The 19,772-nt window shown below is 40.9% G+C and overlaps 2 protein-coding genes across 8 annotated transcripts in view; both read right to left on the bottom strand.

The window, feature by feature from the left end:
- LOC101673521 (very-long-chain 3-oxoacyl-CoA reductase) overlaps positions 1-19,772 on the bottom strand; it is a 325,507-nt gene that overhangs the window by 129,751 nt on the left and 175,984 nt on the right. The window lies entirely within an intron of this gene.
- The window catches only part of ALKBH3 (alkB homolog 3, alpha-ketoglutarate dependent dioxygenase), a 36,597-nt gene that overhangs the window by 12,958 nt on the left and 3,867 nt on the right, over positions 1-19,772 (bottom strand). For all 6 annotated transcript variants that reach the window (XR_001181211.2, XM_004763201.3, XM_004763203.3 and 3 more), the window contains 5 exons: positions 19,188-19,222; positions 15,569-15,616; positions 13,258-13,361; positions 11,407-11,495; positions 5,744-5,953 (listed from right to left, as the gene is read on the bottom strand). Coding sequence is in view for 5 of the 6 variants with exons in the window: in XM_004763201.3 (XP_004763258.2) it covers positions 5,744-5,953; positions 11,407-11,495; positions 13,258-13,361; positions 15,569-15,616; positions 19,188-19,222 (486 nt within the window). In the remaining variant the exon portion in view is untranslated. The remainder of the gene's footprint in view (positions 1-5,743; positions 5,954-11,406; positions 11,496-13,257; positions 13,362-15,568; positions 15,617-19,187; positions 19,223-19,772) is intronic.

Raw genomic sequence — 19,772 nt, forward strand, 5'->3', positions numbered from 1 at the left:
CCGAAGGGGCACGTGCACCCAAATGTTTACAGCAGCCACCACATCCACAACAGCCAAACTATGGAAAGAACCTAGATGTCCATCAACAGATGAAGAGATAAAGAAGATGAGGTATATACACACAATGGAATACTATGCAGCCATTAAAAGAAACAAAATCTAGCCATTTGCAACAACATGGATGGAACTAGAGGTTATTATGCTAAGCAAATTAAGTCAGAGAAAGACAATTATCATATGATCTCTCTGATGTGAGGAGTTTGAGAGGCAGGGTGGGGGGTCATGGGGGGCAGGAAGGGAAAAAGTGAAACAAGATGGGATTGGGAGGGAGACAAAGCATAAGAGACTCTTTACCTCATGAAACAAACTGAGGGTTGCTGGGGGACGGCAGGGTAGGGAGAGGGTGGTGGGGTTATGGACGTTGCAGGGGGCATGTACTGTGCAATGTGTAAGCATGATGATTCACAGATTTGTACCCCTGGGGCAAATAATACATTATATGTTTTTTTAAAAAAAAAAAAAAAGTCAAGTTTGGAAGCCGACCCCATTCCTAATCACGGCACATGCAAATACGATGAATCACTTTGGAAAAGGTTGTTCTTCCAAGATTAGAAGGACTGCCAGAGCACTACAAAACTGGGCCATCCGTGGCAAAAATTAATTCTTCCCAGTGGCAGTCAGGGCATGGATTCCGGCTTAGACAAGGCCCCAAGGCAGCAAAGGATGATCCACAGGATTTCACGTCTGAGGATAATTCAAGTCCTCCCAGAACTACTCAGCTTTATGGGCTCAAACATGTGCATTTTCATTTACCCATCCACTGCCTCACATTCTCCAAACCATTAAATGGCCCTAGAGATAGGAGCTCAAAGATTCCTGGTCCACAGGCCACGTGTCACCCTCCCCAAGTCTCCCTTCTACTCCCTCAATGAATGCCATTTCAGAGGCCAAAGGAATCTTGGGGTTTTGGCTTCACTGCCTTTCACGTCCTTTTCCAATTTCCAAATCTGAAAAGTCACTGTGGCATCTAGCATTTTTAACAGCTTAAAAATTCACGGATTATTCCAGTACCTCTGCTCTCATAAAGTAGCTACCAATTATTACCCCATGTACAAACAAAGAAGAAAATGTAAATGAGGTGGATAGGTGCTTTTTGCCAATATCAGTAACAGAAACAGGAAATGAAAATGATTTTCTAGACTTCATTTAGGGATGTATTAAAAATATGATGGTCATCAACAATTTTTTTCTGGTATTTCCTGTAACTTCTCAGAACAGACGCTGTAATCAGAAGCGGGGCTGATTAAGAGATTTGGATGACCAACCAGCAGCAGTGGGGTGCTGGCTGAGGCGGAGGGTCAGTCACTACTCCATGAAATATTGCCCCATGTAGCTTAACCAGCTTTCAAATTTAAGCTAGTCAGTATTACAGCATTTTGGATTCTGATACCCTCATTTCTTCTAAGTCCTGAAAAAATACCAGTATTTATGATCAAACTGACCTTTTCATACTCCACTCTTTCCAAAGCAGACAAAAAAACCAATGAGCAAAAGAGGTACTAGGAACTCCAAGTCACTGGGAGCTCTCAGAGCTTCCACCATTGGAAGTGGTTTTACAACCACCTCTTCTGGTCCTATGAACAGCGTTCACGTTCTTCAGAAGGTGCTAGAGAGAGAAGCGGCTTGAGAAATGCTGAACTTGCCTCAACTCACTAGCCTGAGGTGGACAGAAGCCCTTCACATTTTCAGGATTCAGCTGATGATGAAGGACAGAGCTTATCCATGGGTAATGTGCTAGAAGAACAAGGCTTCTGGCATCTAAACCTCCAGCACATCACAAACTTCCTGCTATTATCTAATATCCCCCCAACTCAGCCATCACTGTTTCCATAGTAACCGACAGAGAAATAGCAGCCTGCCAAATGGCTTTTGTAGTTCCTTTTCCAGCTTGTTTTTCAGTATAGAATTAAAGCTAGCTGGGAAAAGAACCAGACTAATCTTTACAGCAGGGACACGACGCATTTTGGAAAGTACAACTGGGTCTGGGACAAGGAGTATAGACAAACTTTAATGAGCTCAGCTTGAAGGAATAAAAAAAGGGTCTTGGTTTCTAAAAAAGTGTCCACCGAAGTATATTTGGTAAGCTTTACTTTTGTCTTGAGAGAGTATATCCTGACACTGGCCAGTAGACAGATATGGTGCTCTTCACTCCGTCTTTAACTGAATTAACAAAAGAAGGAACGGGGTGAACGGAACGGCAAGATCGGGCAAGTTTCCTCGGCCACCGAGTACCTTGTTATCATTAAAGGAAATGGTAATTTACTCTAAAATCAAAATGAATGGGCAGGAGTAGACTGGGTTGGACTAGAGGACACTGAAGCAAGATTCGCAGCTTGGAGGGGTGAAACGTTTACCCCAGGGACGAGGCCTGCACGAGGCCCACTGAGCCAACTGCATGAATCAGAGGGCACTTGGACTTCGGAAACAAAGACCTCCTTGCCCTCTCAGCGCAGGGAGAACAGTGAGGAATGCCGTGTGTATAACTGGGGCAGCTTTCAGAAGATCAGCAGCTACAGAGAGCAGCCGAAGGTGCCAGACGGCACAATAAACACCTGCTGCACACTGGAGGGGATGGCAGGAAGCAACAACAACAACAAAGTGGCCCCAAACAGATGCTTTTCGGTCTCAAAACTGCATACCTGAATAAAGTACACAGAAATCTGAGGACTCTTCTATGTCACTTTCAGATGAGAAACTTTGACTCAAGTCAAACAGGTATTTAGCTTCTCTTCTGATAGGTAAAAACGAACCAGATTTTGAAAGAGATTCCCTCCTACAACCTCTAACATACTCTGAATGTCTTGGTGACAGACATGAAAATTACAGCCTATGGTGGCATACTAAGTTCGGTTCCTAAGAGTTTCCTGACAGAAAGTCAGACTCCTACAAATTCTGCACAGAAGACTAACGTAATTTATACTTTTTAAATTTATGCTTTTACCTTGAGTTGTATGAATCATGAGTCATGTTCTCAGAGCCCTCACTGGAGTTTAGAAAGAAAAGTAGACACAGATTTGCAAAAACCACTTCCTTTCAATCCTTCAGAAAAGGGATCATTATAATAAGACAGAGCTGATGTACTCTTAACACACATGCCTAATGCTGTCAACTCTAAGAAAGGCTTCTGTGCTTCTGCTTTAGCTACATTTGTGCAGCCCTAGATTTTGGAATCTGTTAAAGAAACCTAAATGAATCCTTCCAAAAGTTTAAACTTGGGTCTTGTTTACCCAAGAATGGAATTACAGCTTCTGGTGGGGGGGGGGCATTTTTAAACTGTATTCAGTAATGCATGATGATAATTTCCAATATATTAACCTTCAATTTTCCCATCTTAAACAAAACCCAGAACTGAAGAGATATACAATTATATCAAACTCAGTCATAGTTTAGATTATGCAGGAAGCCAAGACTTACTGGAGTCAATAGCCGGAGGTACGGTACTGACACCTTCATACTTCCTCCCAAATCTGGGTCCTCAGCCAACTTTGTTTCAAGATCTCAGGTGAATTTTCTTACTTAGGAGATCTGTATTTTTATTAAATCAGCCATCATAGGTATATTACAGATTCCCCGGCTACTGGCAGATAATTAAAGGGACAGTACCACATTTTTTAGTATTTCATGGCCTGTGCGTTCACTATACTCATCAAAATAAACTATAAGAAGCCTTGAGAAGATAAAGCTTCAGTATGGGCAGTCTCCCTCTTAAACTGAGATTTTCCTCCAAATGGTTGCCTTCAAGGCTGTGTGGTAGTTGTATTATCCATCCACTCATTAACCTATAACAGACATCAGGTATAACCAAGAAAGAGCTCTTGGTCACCATGACTAATGTTTTTATATGAGAAAATGAAGACCTTCGGCTGCCTGGAGAGGAAATGGAATGGGGTGTATGCTGGGCATCAGAACACTGCTAATGCTTAATGGCTGGAAACTGCTTCTACAGTAAAACTAATTATCCAGAAAGCATGCTTTGGGAATCCTTAGGCTTCAAATCTATAAATAGGCCAAAATGTTTTTAAAAGGGGCGTGGTGGTGGTGAATGGATATGTGTAACGAAACAGTAACTGAGCACTTAAAATACCTGGCAACAAAGAAAAAACCACCAAGAACGAGAGGCTAGGATTACAGCAAACATTATACTGCATCTAGCACAGCTTACAGGAGAACTCCCATAGGAAGGCACAGCACGAGCATATGCTAGATCATAAGCTCCAGGAGGGAAAGGGGGACTTTATCTCACTCAATCGCTGCTACTGCCCTGGCTCCCAAGACCATGCCTTAGACCCGGCTTGAGAAGAGGACCTGAAGTTAAAATGAGACACACAGTGTTCCTCTGCTGTTCACACAACACGAATCTTCCCAAGGGCAGGATGAATTATTCACATGATTTAACTGGGTTTTAACTGAGTGGAAGGCTACATATAAAGCACAGCCATACCCGAAGAGAATATGGCAAAGGTAGGGTTGTCTGCTTCTCAAGTGGTACTCCTGGTTTGTGAGAAGGCTAATCACCCAAGGAACTGTGAAGTCTATTCCAAGCCCTGAGGAGCCAGTTCACCCTGTAACTCACTGGCAACTGTCGAGCCCCCTGCTGACTCAGACCAAAGGTAACCTAATCGATGGAAATTACACCAACAAAAGCTGCTTAATGGCGTAAATGCAAATAACACAATATGCTTCAAAATACCATGCTTGGAAACTGAAATACATGCCAGGAAAATAGCCCGGCCCATTAACTATGTTCTTAGAAGCAGCATATCTGATGAAGAACAGACATGAGCCCTGACACACTAACTACTTGGTCTGGATTAGGTCATATTCTAAACACAGCCTTATAAGCCCTTCTGCACGGACTGGGTCTGCTTTAAAGTGATAAGCTAAATGATCGGGAAGCCTGGTAAGAAAAAGACACAAAGATAGTAAGATAATCTGGTAGAGGTTTGCTCTTTTGAGTTCCTACTATTCTTCTATCTATCTTAGTTCTAAGGTCCTATAATTTTTGGATTTAAGAAAAAATTAACGGTCTTCATGTCCCTCAAATGTCATGGTCATTAGGTAAAAGCGGGGACGGAAAACAAGTCATTACACAGTTTAGTCCCTGCTTCTCCAAACTTGGACAGACCACCACCTCTGATAATTTGGCTTGAGTATCTATTTTCTGAACGAATTACAGGTTCATCTGTACGTTAGAAGATGGCTAAGGCGGCAAGGAGGATGCTTTCAATGTTCCCTCACAGAAAAGAGGCAACACGGCTATGCAGAGGACTTCCGTACCACAAGGTCCCGGGGGCATCTTCCTCACACCGTCTTCCTTTCCCGTCTCGCGTCTACTAGCGTGAGCCTTCCCTTTATAAGCTCTCCTTCACAGCATTTATCATGATTCTAATTATTTCAATAATTATTTCAATATCCCCTATGTCCATGAGGACAGGGATTGTGTATGGTCCTTTCCACCCAGTGGAAACGGAACCCTGGCAAGCAGTTTCTGCTGGGTAAGATGACGAATGAATGAAGGGAGGGAGGGAGTCTAATGTTAACCATGGGGTAGGCGACCCGTTGAAAACATTTCAACAATGAAACACGTACTCCCATTCTCTAAATCTGTACCCGGGAGCTTTACAGGGCGTTACGTTTTTCACAAAGTATTAGAAGGCAGGAAAAACCTAAAGCGAATACTCACTGGCGGGGGTTTCCTTCTCATCTCAAAAGTGCGTGTGGCGCCGAAGCTCAGTGAAGCGATGACGGGGCATCTCCCTAGCGAAGGTTCATCGTCGCTGTGCCAGTCGACACTGTCCTTCTCGTTTCGGTACAGATTGCAGAGCAAGGAGTTGAAGGTGTGGCCAGTGTTTTCTTCGATTTGGTCCTTCAGTGTGCGCAGCACAGGATGCCACTGCAATCGGGAGGCCAAGAGAAAGGGCAGAGATGGCTCCCGTCAGACACAAGGTGGCAGCCCCAGGTAAAATGGAAGGCAGGGTAAAACCGGTCATGCTGCGAACAGGGGCATGGAGTAAGCAAAACGCAGGGAATGCGACAGCCACAGGCAAGAGGAGTCGATTCCCGCCTGTTATTTCTACTTCGATGCAAGCTGACCTCCACGATTTTATTAAGGTACTAAACTTGGTATAGCAACGTCATGAGGACCAACCCTCTCTTCCCATCTCATCCTTTCTGTCCATGCGAAATTCATGACCGCCACAAAGCAGCAACTGTCATCATGGTCAGTCAGTAAGGAGGTAAGCGGAGCGCGGAGCCCGACCTGCCGCCGCAGCCCACGGGCTGCCGGGATATTGGCAGATACAGACTGAAGTCTGAGGAGGGAAACAACTTTCCTGCTGGGTGGCCCTCTTCATTCGACTCCTATTTTATCACGAATGACAGAATTGCTTTTAAAAAAAGATATTCAGTATTTCCAGAGTGGCTAACTTCCTAAAAATAGAACCTAAGGGAAAAAAACATTCTACAGAATAGAATTATGACAGGGCCTTATAAACACCTGGGCCGTGAGCTATAGACAGTTTACACAGATGCCACAGCCCTGCCTCCTGAGCACCCAGGCCACTCGTGTGGTTTGTCTCTCAGACTCATGTCTTGCCACATGTACTACAGGAAACTATGACCCCCGACCTTAGGCTGTAGCTGGGAGCTACAATCAGCATAGCTTGTATTAATTCTTGTTAGAATTCTGTCTTCCTGCCACAAAGCCTCAAGTACTTTATAGAACTTGCTTTTTTTTTTTTTTAAATAAAACTTCCTTTTACAACAGTTGTTCTCACACCCCTATCAAAAATTGAGGACCTCAAAGAACTTCTGTTCACATGAGTTACAGCTATGATGTTTATCACATTAAAAACTAAAACCTAAAAAAGTTAAATTATTGATTAATTCATTTAAAAAAACACAAACCCATGACATGTTAACATGAACGTTATATTACAAAAAATAACTCTATTTTCCAATACAAAAACTGGCACAAAGAGAGTGGCACTGTTTTGCAAATTTCTTTACTGTTTGGCTTCACCGAAGAGAGGTGATTCTCACATCTACTTCTGCATTCAGTCTGTTACAATATGTTGCTTTTGCTAAGTATGTGAAGAAAATTGGCTTCACATGAACATGTAATCAGAAAAGGGCAGAAGTATTTTCCAGCCTTTCCAAATAATTGTGGATATTCTTTGCTATTACACAAAAACTCAACATATACTGATTTCCTAAAGGTCAGCTGCAGTGTGGAACTGGAAACCACACCAACAATTACATTTAAATCTACTGGTCCAGCTTGCACTTCAAATGAGTCTTTTAATCTTTCATGATTCTATAACATCAAGCATTGGTCATGTGGAAAATAATGATCCAATGAGTAATACAGACAGACATTACTGTTGACACATTTCATTGTACAGTCTTAAAAAATCATATCCATTAATATCAGCACTGATCTCATCAGAAAAGACTAAGTAATAGAAAGAGGTCAGGATCAAAGTGGCGGTTATGACTTTTTCCAAAACTCTGATTCTCTTGAAAATTCAACTTTTATAAGTAACAAAACCTATCCATTGTTTTCCCTCAAGGGACACTCACTTCACTCATTTATGAGAAAATGGCAACCAAATACTCAAGCCGGAATAACTACAGTTTATTAACTAGTCTGCTAGTTGCTCTTCCAAACAAAAATGGTCCACGATAGAAGTGGGCAGTTCAGCTATAGCGTGAAGAATCACACAAGTGTTCTGCGCCTTGACAGCCATCACACTTGGCTTGTAGCAGGACTGCTATATGCATACTTTCCATTTCATCAAACTATTAGAGAGACATGAACCCAAACACTGAGATTTAATAAAACTAATAATGTTTATTGCTTTGAGGAATGTTCCTAAATGAAACCAGCCTTTTTTTTTTTTTAAACCGGAAGTGAATGGTGGTGAAGAATACCATGATTACTAATAAAGTTTGATGACAAAGACCTGATCGATGCTCAAGCACCAGAAGTTTTACCCACGATTACTTTCGCATAATCAGTGAAAATTCAACAGAGTGAAAACGTCACCCTCACCAAGTATGATATAAATAGTTTTGACCTGTGCACTTCCCAAAACGACTTAATGGACCCCTCCAGGTATCCACTGATTCTATTTTAAAAACCCCACCTGACAGAACACCTTCAAAATCAGGTTCTATGTATGCTAGTGAAGGAATAGATGTTCAGCAAAGGAAAACATAATATTTTCAGTATATCCCACAGCTACTGTCAGGTAAAACTGCCAAGAAAGCATATGTGGGAATCACTCAGCTTTGCTGTGATGTAGCAATCGTGGTAAGCTGGGATTCCTTATTACGGATACTAGCATTACATTCTAAGCAGAGAATTTTTTTAAAATAAACAATGACAAAAACAAACCAAACTTAGATCAGTAAAACAGAAATGTTATTAAAGTAACCTATGTTCTAGAGAATAAATTTCAAAGGGAACTTTCCTAATAATGTTAGCAAGCTGTATTTCCTATTTATTTTATGGCTTTAAGCTTATCTTCATGGAGATAAAGATCAGATGCTAGAATTATACACTTAGCAAGAAAAACAAGAATGTAAAAGAGGAAGATAGCTTTTTTGCAATATGACTGAAAAACTAATTAGCACTTCCCTGACTTGCTTAGGGACTGAGTACTGTGATAACTCCAAGTTTGCTTTATGTTTCTAAGTGGGTATATATTTTTACTGGTTATTTTTGGTGGTGAAGTAAGGAGAAAAAAAGGGGATAATGAACTAGAGGATTAATTTAGACTCTCCAACCAATACTCTATATACAGATCCCTCAGAACTGAATGTCTAAATTAAAATTCAGCATCATCTCACTGTTCAGTGAAGACATTCTATCCTTAAAAGACATTTGAGGAAAAGAGTATGAGAAAATATGAATCACAAAAGTAAAAGGACCTATTCAGTGGATTTCAAAAAGTGTTTTGTAGAGTCTTAGGTACCACAAAGGTATCTCTGGAAATTCAGTAGGAGAAAGGAGAGGTCAAGCTGGTGGGACTCCCAGCCAGTCAAGGCACTTCTTTATTTTCATACACTGGGTTCATATAAGATTCAGTTCAAAAAAGACTAAAAGAAGTTTAATAACCTCTGACTGAATTTGCTCCTGTGCTTTGGGTTATTAAGCTTGAGGTAATAATATCAAAATTAAACAAGTTAAAATTAAGCAAGAACCCCAACACACATATATACCTTTAAAAAGTCTAAGAGGCATCTCTTTTGATTTTGTTCACAGTGCCATAAAAACAAACTAAATCTTTAACCGAGGAATACAAAGTTATGAGCCAGCCAAATTCAAATAAAAGAATTCTGACAACCTTCATATCCAACAAAAAAGCTTGTTTGAATAAATTATGCTCTGTACATACAGGTTATGGACTACTACACAGCTATTAGATATGATTTAAAAGAATACTTAATGATACTAAGACATGGTAATGATACAGTCAAATGAAATGTAGTATACATAATTGGTATTTTTATAGACAAGTTCTCTGTTTATTTCCTTAAAATGAAAAAAAGGGGGGGAAGGGAGGTGCGCCTGGCTGGATCAGTTGGTAGAGCATGTGACTCTGGATCTCAGAGTCATGAGTTCAAACCCCATGTAGGGCATGGAGTCTGCTTTAAAAAATAAAAAGACTAGGGGCACCTGGGTGGCTCAGTCGTTAAGCATCTGCCCTCAGCTCAGGTCATGATCCCAACGTTCTGGGATTGAGCCCCGCATAAGGCTCTCTGCTCAGTGGGAAGCCTGCTTCTCCCTCTCCCACTTCCCCTGCTTGTGCTCCCTCTCTCACTTTGTCTCTGTCAAATAAATAAAACCTTTAAAAAAATAAATAAATAAAAATAAAAAGACTAGACCCAAACATTAGGTGGAAGAATTACCCAAAATTTTAATATTCTTCAGGCTTATCTGTAGTTTCTAAAATTTTAAAAAATAAATTCATATTACATACATTATAAGAAAAAGATTGTCATTAAAAAATTCTATTGAAGAGTTGTCAATATGTCCTCAACGCATAAGAGGCCCTACTACTCAGCATATCTGATGTGCCTTACATTTATTATAAAGCAGTGGTTTTTAGCCAAGGGCAGTTCTGCTCCCTAGCAAATGTCTGGCATCTACTGGGTACAAGTCATGGATACTGTTAAACATCCTAAAATATACAGGACAGCCCCAACAACAAGGAATTGCCCAGCCCCAAAACCACTAATATCAAGGTTGAGAAATCCCGTTCTAAAAGATTAACTAAAATGATGGGAAAGAACTTCTTCCCTAGAGCCTGTTTAATCCTCAACTTCTCTGTTATGACTGTTGACAAGAAGGTAAATTAATTCTGACAGAAACATGGCCAGCCATCTGTTGGATTGGTCTAATTCAATTCTCTTCATGTTTCCAAATCAACCTCAGCTATAAAGGGTCTCAGCACTTCCCTGGGTCACATTCTAAACACAGCCCAACAAACAAAAGCATGCAGCTATCTTTTCATGTGAAAAAGCCATGTCCCCACTCCCACTGCCATCAATGTTTTGGTCCTGAACATTTTAGTCAAGTGGGAGTTTATTATTACAAATTACTAGAAGCTCTAAAATGTGTCATACTTCTGTTTATCCCAATGTCATAAGCAAAACTCCATTTTCTTCAAAGCCTCGTTCAGTAAAGCATAAGATTATTTGCCAAAGGCAAGATTCCAGGAACTAAACAGGGAGCCATTTCTTGGATCTTAACTCTATCCTTTGGACAATCTTAATTTATATACTAGAATCTCCTTGTCTACTGTCATGGAAATTTTTAAAAACAAAAGAAACAGTAGAAATAAGCCAAACCCACGATAAGATTTCCAAAGTCTAAGAACTGCAGCCACAGAATGAATACAAAGTCAACAAGAAAAACACCAGCTTTTTTTCACAAGTGGCAAAAGAGCCTGAGAAATGGAAAGAGATGTTCTGACCTCACTGGCCAGTCCTAAGAATCTGGTTCCAGAGCAAACGTGTACCAGGGTGTACACAGAAGGTTATGGCCAGAAAAGCAGGCGAAAGGGGAAGATTTGAAGAAATGGCTCATTTTTCTGAAATCCTAAAGCCCAGTTCCTGTTTATTCTAGCTCCAATTTTTTTCTCATTGTCAGAGTTCATCTCTAGATCAAAAAACACAGGAAGAATGATAAGCACAAAGACGCAGTGTTTGAACCCAGAGGATTTTTGGTACTAGGAACCATCATGCAACTCTGCAAAATAATGTACTATTATTTTACAGTACTCTACATTTATAGCACATAGTCTATAAAACCATACCAACAGCAATATTCCAACATACGTGAGGATTTGGTTCCATAGTGATTCTTGAATAAGTGTAAGGAAGTTCTCCATACCATGCTGTAAGTCTTGGTTGCTTGTAAGTTACATCTAAGAAAGAAAATACAGGGCCTTTGAAATGGTTTAATGCTATTTAAGGTGTGCCTCCTGAGTGCCATGCAATGTGCAAGAAACTACGAGAAATACAAAGGCAGAGTAAAGATGAGCTGTGACTCAGGGTTCCACACATTTAGAAGACAGGAGATTTCAGGAGTAGAGAGACTCACGAGATCAAAGAAAGAAGACAAGAGAAGGTATGCTGGCACAAACCATAGCAGCAAAGCTCTGAGGTGAGAGTATACATGACTTGTTTGTGTCAGTGAGGACGTAAGTAAGAGTAGAGTCAGGGGCGCCTGGGTGGCTCAGCTGGTTAAGCAACAGCCTTTGGCCCAGGTCATGATCTGGGAGCCCCAGGATTGAGTTCCACATTGGGCTCCCTGCACAAGGAGTCTCCTTCTCCCTCTGACCCTCTCCCTTCTCATGATCTCTCTTTCTCTCGCTAATAAATAAAGAAAATTAAAAAAAAAAAAAAAAAGAGTGGAGTCACACTGCAGAACAATTCAGATTAGAGAGGGTCTAAAAAATGCAGGTTATGGAGTCTGAACCCTAGTAGGCAGGAATCTGTGGCACCAACATCCACACAAAACACGACATACTGTTCATCCATGTGCTACCTTTTGATTTTAAGAAAAACGGGCTCTGACCAACCACAGCACAAAGCTGATAGTAGTCAGAAGTTTCTGATGTCCAATTTATCGAGAAGGGAATTATTCATAGATCTGCTGTTTTTCCCCACAAATGAAATCAACTGCTATAATAAGAACAATAATGATAAAGGTAGCTAACATTCACCAAAGGCTTACTATGTACCAGTCATTCTGCTAAGCACTTATCATGCTGTATCTCATTTAATTATCACACCACCCTTAACGAGATAGGTATTATTATTAGACCATTTTACAGATCAGAAAACCAAGAATCGGAAAACTACTTAACTAGAACTTGCTTAAAATCAACAATTACTTTGCATGGCAAGGCCAGCAATCAATGCCAAGCTGGCCACCAAAGCCCTCCTGTGGAAACTCTGGGAGTCAGGAGAAAAAGTGGATTCCTATTCTGATGTCTGAGTCACAAAAATGAAGTCTATATACTTTGCCTCTTTCTTTACAGAAAATTTGAATTCGTTCAATGTGCCAGAAAGGAAATTTTATGTTAGAGCACAGACGTCCTCCAGTGGCCACCTCTGGTACAGCAGATACTGTTGGCTTGTGGATGCCCACAAAGGAGCAGGTTCCAAGCCAGGCAATCTTTACAAACTCCCAGAGCACAAATGCTGAAACTAAAGGACACTGGACTCCTCTAATGAAATGAAAATGAGAATAAAAAGCCGGTAATAAGGATCATAAAAGAACATATGCCAAATGGAATCAGAAAAAGAGAAGCTCTGGAAGTTTCTATGAAGAAAGAGGAAAACTGTCACTATTTAAAGTAATAGAGGTAATGAACAAACTCAAAAAGAGAGATGTCAACCACGGTTCAGCCAAACCAAACATCCTTTGGTTGCTTGAATCCCACCTCCATGCCCCTGCCCTGTTCACTCTGATCTCTGAGCCTGCTGTCTGCTGTTTCTTCTGCCTAGAATACTCTTCCTTGTCCCTTTTGATTGACAAATCCCTACTCATCTTTAGGACCTCTGTTAGGTTTTAAATCTGTTTACGTAAGACTGGGCATAGTGAAAAAGGCAACGGCATCAGAAAACATTCTAGAAAGGGAGACCAGGCAGCAACAAGTACGATCTCAGACATCTACTTACCGTCTCTGATGCCAGTCCTCTGTTTCCAGGGAACGACCTCACAAAGCTGTACCAATACCCAGTCAGCTTCTTTTAAGTTAATAAAGCCAGGATACAAACACACCCTTGATGCAGAAAGAACCATTATTAACTAAGTCATTATTATGACTAAATATAACTAAAATATAACTAAATACATATAAATATTTATATAAATATATAAATAATTACAATTGAATATAACTAAATAACTAAAGCATTATTAACTGAAGAATACAGAAAAGAGGGGAGCCTGGGTGCCTCAGTCAGTTAAGCATCCGATTCTTGATTTCGGCTCAGGTCATGACCTCGGGGTTCTGGGATCCAGCCCCTCCATCAGGGGCTCAGTGCTCAGTGTGGAGTCTGCCTGAGATTCCCTCTCACCCTCTGCTTCTCCCCCTGCTCATGCACACTCTCTCTCACTCAAAATAAATAAAAATCTTTTTTTTTTTAAATAAATAAAAACCTTAAAAAAAACACACAGAGAAGATGAGCTAGTCTCTAACCATTAGTGAAGGAAGTTAATCTGGATGTTTCCTCATGGGTAGGTGAAATCATCTTACATCTCTCATGGAAGAACCTAATTATCACCAGGTCATGATGTTCTTCCAATTGTGAAATAAACGTTCACGTTAGGACAAATAAAAGAGGCAATAAAGGAAAAATAATGCATGAGGGCTTTTAGAGACATGATTCAAATACTGCTCTACCACCACCTGCTGTGAAACCTTGAGCAAATTACTTAACCTCTCTGAACTTTGGTTTCTCTTATCTGTAACACAAAAATGATATCCACCTCATAGGCTCACTCTGGAACGCAGAGTAATTAATAAAATGCCTGACCCTGTGTTATTTTAACAATTGGTTGTCTTCTGAGACTAAGCCAAGTAGGGAAAAGGATCATTTATGACTCTATCAAAATAAACATTTCCAAAGGGTTCTTTCTCTCACTGAATATACACTTATTTCAATAATGCCAAGTCAGCTCAAAATCATTTTGGATATCCTTCTTAAGAAATGTTCTCGGGGTGCCTGAGTGGCTCAGTGGATTAAAGCCTATGCCTTCCACTCAGGTCATGATCCCAGAGTCCTGAGATCAAGCCCCGCATCGGGCTCTCTGCTCAGCAGGGAGCCTGCTTCCTCCTCTCTCTCTGCCTGCCTCTCTGCCTACTTGTGATCTCTGTCAAATAAATAAATAAAATCTTGAAAGAAAGAAAGAAAGAAAGAAAGAAAGAAAGATTGATTCTCAAAGCCCTTGGAACATTCTGCTGAACTTCACTCTCTGAGGGTGTGTCTGATTTTTTGAAAGAGCCAAAGCTCACCTGAAGCCACCTCTGGTTAACAATGAGATATGACCAAAATAATGCAACTGGGTTTCTCGTGTGACTGTTAAACTGGCTTTGAAACGGAGGTTCTGAAGCTCTTCCTAAGTAATGCATTCAGATATGCAAGTTCAGATACATTTATTTGAAATGCTTCATTATTTTATAGTGACAGTAAGTATATTCTTGAATTAAGGGAACATTTAATAAAAATTTTTTTTAAGATTATATCTATTTATTTGAGAGAGACAAAGAGAGAGCATGTGCAAGCAGAGGAAAGAGCAGAGGGGGAGGGAGAAAAAAGCTCAAGCTGACTACATGCTGAACCTGACCCAGCAACCCTGAGATCATCATCTGAGCCAAAACCAAGAGGTGGACACTTAACCAACTGAGCCACCCAGGTACATCTCAAAATGCTTTTAATAATGATTAATGCCATCTATACCCTAAGTTGTATATGCTTTACCTTTACTGAAACTTATCTTAATGTAGACTGAAATACTGATCCACTCATGTAGATTAAGGGTTAACATAACCTAATATGTTGCATATAGATATATGCAGTACTATGATTAATACGATAATGAATGTAGTAATACATATAATGTAACATAATAAAATGTAGCACCCAGAGCACAGAAGTAAAGGCTAGATCAACGGGAGTTTTAAGTTACTATGTGGCACTAGGAAAAAGTCCTCAATTTCCTTGGCCTGCATTTCCTCATCTAAAAAGTTACAGAAGTAATAGTTACCATACCTGACAGACAGACTTTGAAAATGTTCTGAAGTTAGAAGTGCTATATAAAAAGAGATATTACACACCAAAGAATTTCAGAGGCAGAAGTTACCTATTTCAAGTCAGGGAACAGAATATTTTAAGAGACTATAACTCAATTGAAATTATAGTCACTTTCTAGGGAGAATGCACTTACCTAGATATTATAGTCACTTTCTAGGGAGAATGCACTTACCTAGATATGCCTGTGGGTGACATGCTGATTTCATACACACCCTCTTTGCTACAGAAATTAAGAAAACAGACTCGTTAGTAGCAGGCAAATACTACACTCCCTCCAGTGGGAGAGCTGTGCTTTGCAGCTCTCCAAACTTGCAGTCACCTACACCACTTCAGAATGAACATGCACTGTGAGGGACGCACATCCCCACCTCCTCCACTACTGAGATGAAGGGCAAGACGGTGGCAGATTACCGATGTCACTGGGAACTGAATCCTGAGGGGATCAGGCCATGGAGACAAAGACAGGGATAAAATGAATCCCGATTCTACCCCTTTATATTTCACCCATAATTTAGGCTGATAGGGTCCAGAGATCTATCATAAAGGGGTACCAAACAGAGCATCTCTTTGGAGACTCTGGAATAGGTGCATTTACATATGGCAAATACATCTCAGAGCTCTGAGCTTCCGCTGCTTTCAGATACATGCCTAATGAGGTTCCTGCTCTGATTAATTAACATCCTTCAAAGGCTCCCCACCAACTTTTCAGCATTGTATTCAAGGTCCCCATGATGTAGCTCCACTTTCTGACCGCTCCCACTCACTCATGATCCTCCACTGCTGTCTGCAATCTCCTGAATACACCAGAGTATTGTTTTTAACTTTATTTTATTTTATTTATTCGAGAGCAAGCAAGCACTAGCAGGGGGAGGGACAAAGGGAGAAGCAGACTCCCTCTGAGCTGGGAGCCCAACGTGGGGCTTGATCCCAGGACTCCAGGATCATGACCTGAACCAAAGAAAGACACTTAACTGAATGAGCCCACCCTGACCCTCCACACCACAATATTTCTTTTTTCTTTTTTTTCAAGATTTTATTTATTTATTTGACAGAGAGAGAGATCACAAGTAGGCAGAGAGGCAGGCAGAGAGAGAGGAGCAAGCAAGCTCCCTGCTGAGCAGAGAGCCAGATGCGGGGCTTGATCCCAGGACCCTGGGACCATGACCTGAGCCGAAGACAGAGGCTTTAACCCACTGAGCCACCCCGGTGCCCCACCACGGTATTTCTAATCCTGCTTTCCTACAAGCTGAAATGCTTCCCTGCCATCCAGCACCCCCAATCCCACCCACCTGAGCTTTAGTCTGGGGGAAAATTCTAATTCATTCCTCAACATCGCAGTTCCGCCTTGCCTTCTGTAATGCTTTCCTGACCTCTAATCCACCCAAATAATGTTAACTATCTCATCCTCTGTGCTACCACTAGACCTTACTATAATTCTACTGTTTCTACAACATACATGACTGCAATTTCTTATTACATGTCTATTTCATTTACTAAACTGTGGGCTACTAAGGGGCAAGGAATAGGTTACTGTTGTGTTTCCCAGTGCCTTGCACATTGTAGATGGGAATAATGTGAAAAAGTACAAAACTGTTCCAGAAGTGCAGCATGGCCAGGTCCACAGTGAGAAAACTGATCCAGACTGCACAGGTTCCTGTACCAGGCTAACAGTCAGACCCTTCTTGGACAGAGCTCAGTTACAGAGAACATAAAGGGACAGTTTTCACATCACCCTCTGCCATGAGAGTTAGTAGTTTGTGATCTGTGAGCTGGGCTCTTGGGCAAATGTGAGAGTGCCTCCGAGCAAAAATGTGGGCAGTGTTATTGTCATATACATTTATCACATCTCTAGATGGTCTCCCCCAGGAGTGTAAATTACAATGTTTAACTGCAACTGTAAATTATAATTACAATGTTTCAGTGTGATATGTTTTGGGCCATGTTTAGAAATTGGCTCACTTTAAACATGGGTGACATTTTTGGCTATTAAATAAAAATCTAAGGAGCTAACTTTAGATAACCAGAATTAACAAACCTTGGGGTCAAACCAGAAGTTCTGTCATTTTGCTCTGACCTGAATATTCACAACTGCCCATTTTTTCAGCCTGAATGTCCCATCTGTACCTAGTAATAAGTTTCATGTTTTTTTTATTCTCTTTATCACCAATGGAGGTAATGTCACATGGTGTTCACAAACGAATTCAAGACTGTTAGAGCCACTAGACTCTACTTAAATGATCCTATAGTACAAACCTTTAATGTTACAGACAAAGAAACTAAAGTTCAGAGAGATGGCCTTAATGTACCTAAGGACTAATTACATAGCTAAATAGTGGCCAGGCCACAACTATATACCCTTTTTGAAAGTATGATGACACTCCTGGGGCACCTGGGTGGCTCAGTGGGTTAAAGCTTCTGCCTTCGGCTCAGGTCATGATCCCAGGGTCCTGGGATTGAGCCCCGCATTGGGCTCTCTGCTGAGCAGGGGAGCTTGCTTCCTCCTCTCTCTCTCTGCCTGCCTCTGCCTATTTGTGATCTCTGTCTGTCAAATAAATAAATTAAAAAATTAAAATAAAAATAAAAAAGTACGATGACATTCCTGTTTCAAATTTTTCCTGGGCTTACAAGTCAACCTGGAAACAGCCAAGCAGCCTAATAGACTATTCCTAGGCAGGAAGAAAGGGAGAAAATCTCGTAGGCTCCAACTCCCCACTGAGCACAGAGCCTGATGTGGGGCTCGATCTCACCACCCTAAGATCATGACCTGAGCGGAAATCCAAAGTTGGCCACTTCACTGACTGAGCCACTCAGGCACCCCACAAAGCATCTTTCATTAATTTTGGAAAAGAGTATTATATATACAGATCAATGTAAGAGGAATTATAAATTAAAGATGACATTTTATATATAGATCAACATAAGAGGAAATGAAATTGCTCTGGAACAATTATATGAGAATTTAAGGCCCTCTAGATTTCCAGCAGCTTTCGTTAAGTGTTGCTAGTAAAACAGTACCTGATGAAAGGCCTCTCAAAAGGCCAGTTTCAGGGGCGCCTGAGTGGCTCAGTGGGTTAAGCTGCTGCCTTCAGCTCAGGTCATGATCTCAGAGTCCTGGGATCAAGCCCCGCATCAGGTGCTCTGCTCAGCTGAGAGCTGCCTGCTTCCCCCTCTCTCTCTGCCTAGTTGTGATCTCTATGTCAAATAAATAAGTAAAATCTATTAAAAAAAAAAAAGGCCAGTTTCAGGGCACTAGGTGGCAAAGTCAGCTGAATATCTGACTCTTAGTTTTAGCTCAGGTCATGAGCTCAGGGTCTTGAGATCAAGCTCGGTGTGGAACTCTAAGCTCAGTGAGGAGTCTGCTAAAGTTTCTCTCTCCTTCTCCCTCTGCCCCTCCCTGTGCATGCTCTCTAAAATAAATAAATAAATCTTAAAAAAACAAAAACAAAAAACGCCGTATTTCAATGACTCAGGAAAAATCCCACTCTGTCTTTACCTAGGAGATATTTTAGCTTACTGTCTGCAGATATTTTAATGATCAGGGTCAAGAAATCCACACCAGAATCACAGTTTAAGATACAAATATCTTCTTGCATTTTCCACACCATCAGCAAATTGAGCAAGGCTTCCCAAAAGACCAAGTTTAAAGACATCTAAGAGACAACTATCCCAGCTTAAAATTAATACAGTAACTGGGCCCTTATCTCTTTCAGATGGAAAACCCCGTGAGGGAAAGATCTGGGCTCTCCATTTTCCTGTGGGCAACAAATACAGAAAGGCAACAAATTACTTACTCAATTACTCGTGGCTCTGGAGCTCTGCGTACTACCTGCAAGGAAACAGGCAGATTTTACTTCTGGTGTGATCCCTAATCCTCAGAAACGCTTATGTGGAGGACTACCACATCTTCTCATTTCTGATAAAAGTAAGTCAAGTTTAAAAACTATCCCTTTTTTTTTACTTTAAGCTTTTACAATCCTACCAGAGACCCTTGTCTGCTTTCCTTAGAACTATTTCACAGTTAGTAGCGGGCAAGAAAAAATAATAAAAGTGGAATTAATCCACTTTCAGAGCAGCCAGTAATTCTGGAAAAACCTTCTTTCCAGGCAACTATTTATTTATTTAATTATTTTTCCAGGAGACTTTTTAAAATAGAAGACATACTGGGGTGCCTAGGTGGCACAGTTGGTTGAGCATCAGACTCTTGGTTTCGGCTTAGGTCATGATCTCAGGGTTGTAAGACTGAGCCCTGCTTGGGCTCCGTGCTCAGCACAGAGTCGGCCTCAAAGATTCTCCCTCTCCCTCTGCTGAGTCATGCACATGCATGCTCTCTCTCTCAAATTAATTAATTAAATTAAGCCTTTTAAAAAATAAAATAC

This window comes from Mustela putorius, unplaced genomic scaffold, assembly GCF_011764305.1.
Source record: "Mustela putorius furo isolate JIRA1106 unplaced genomic scaffold, ASM1176430v1.1 tig00003859_pilon_pilon_pilon, whole genome shotgun sequence".
NCBI classification, from domain to species: domain Eukaryota; kingdom Metazoa; phylum Chordata; class Mammalia; order Carnivora; family Mustelidae; genus Mustela; species Mustela putorius.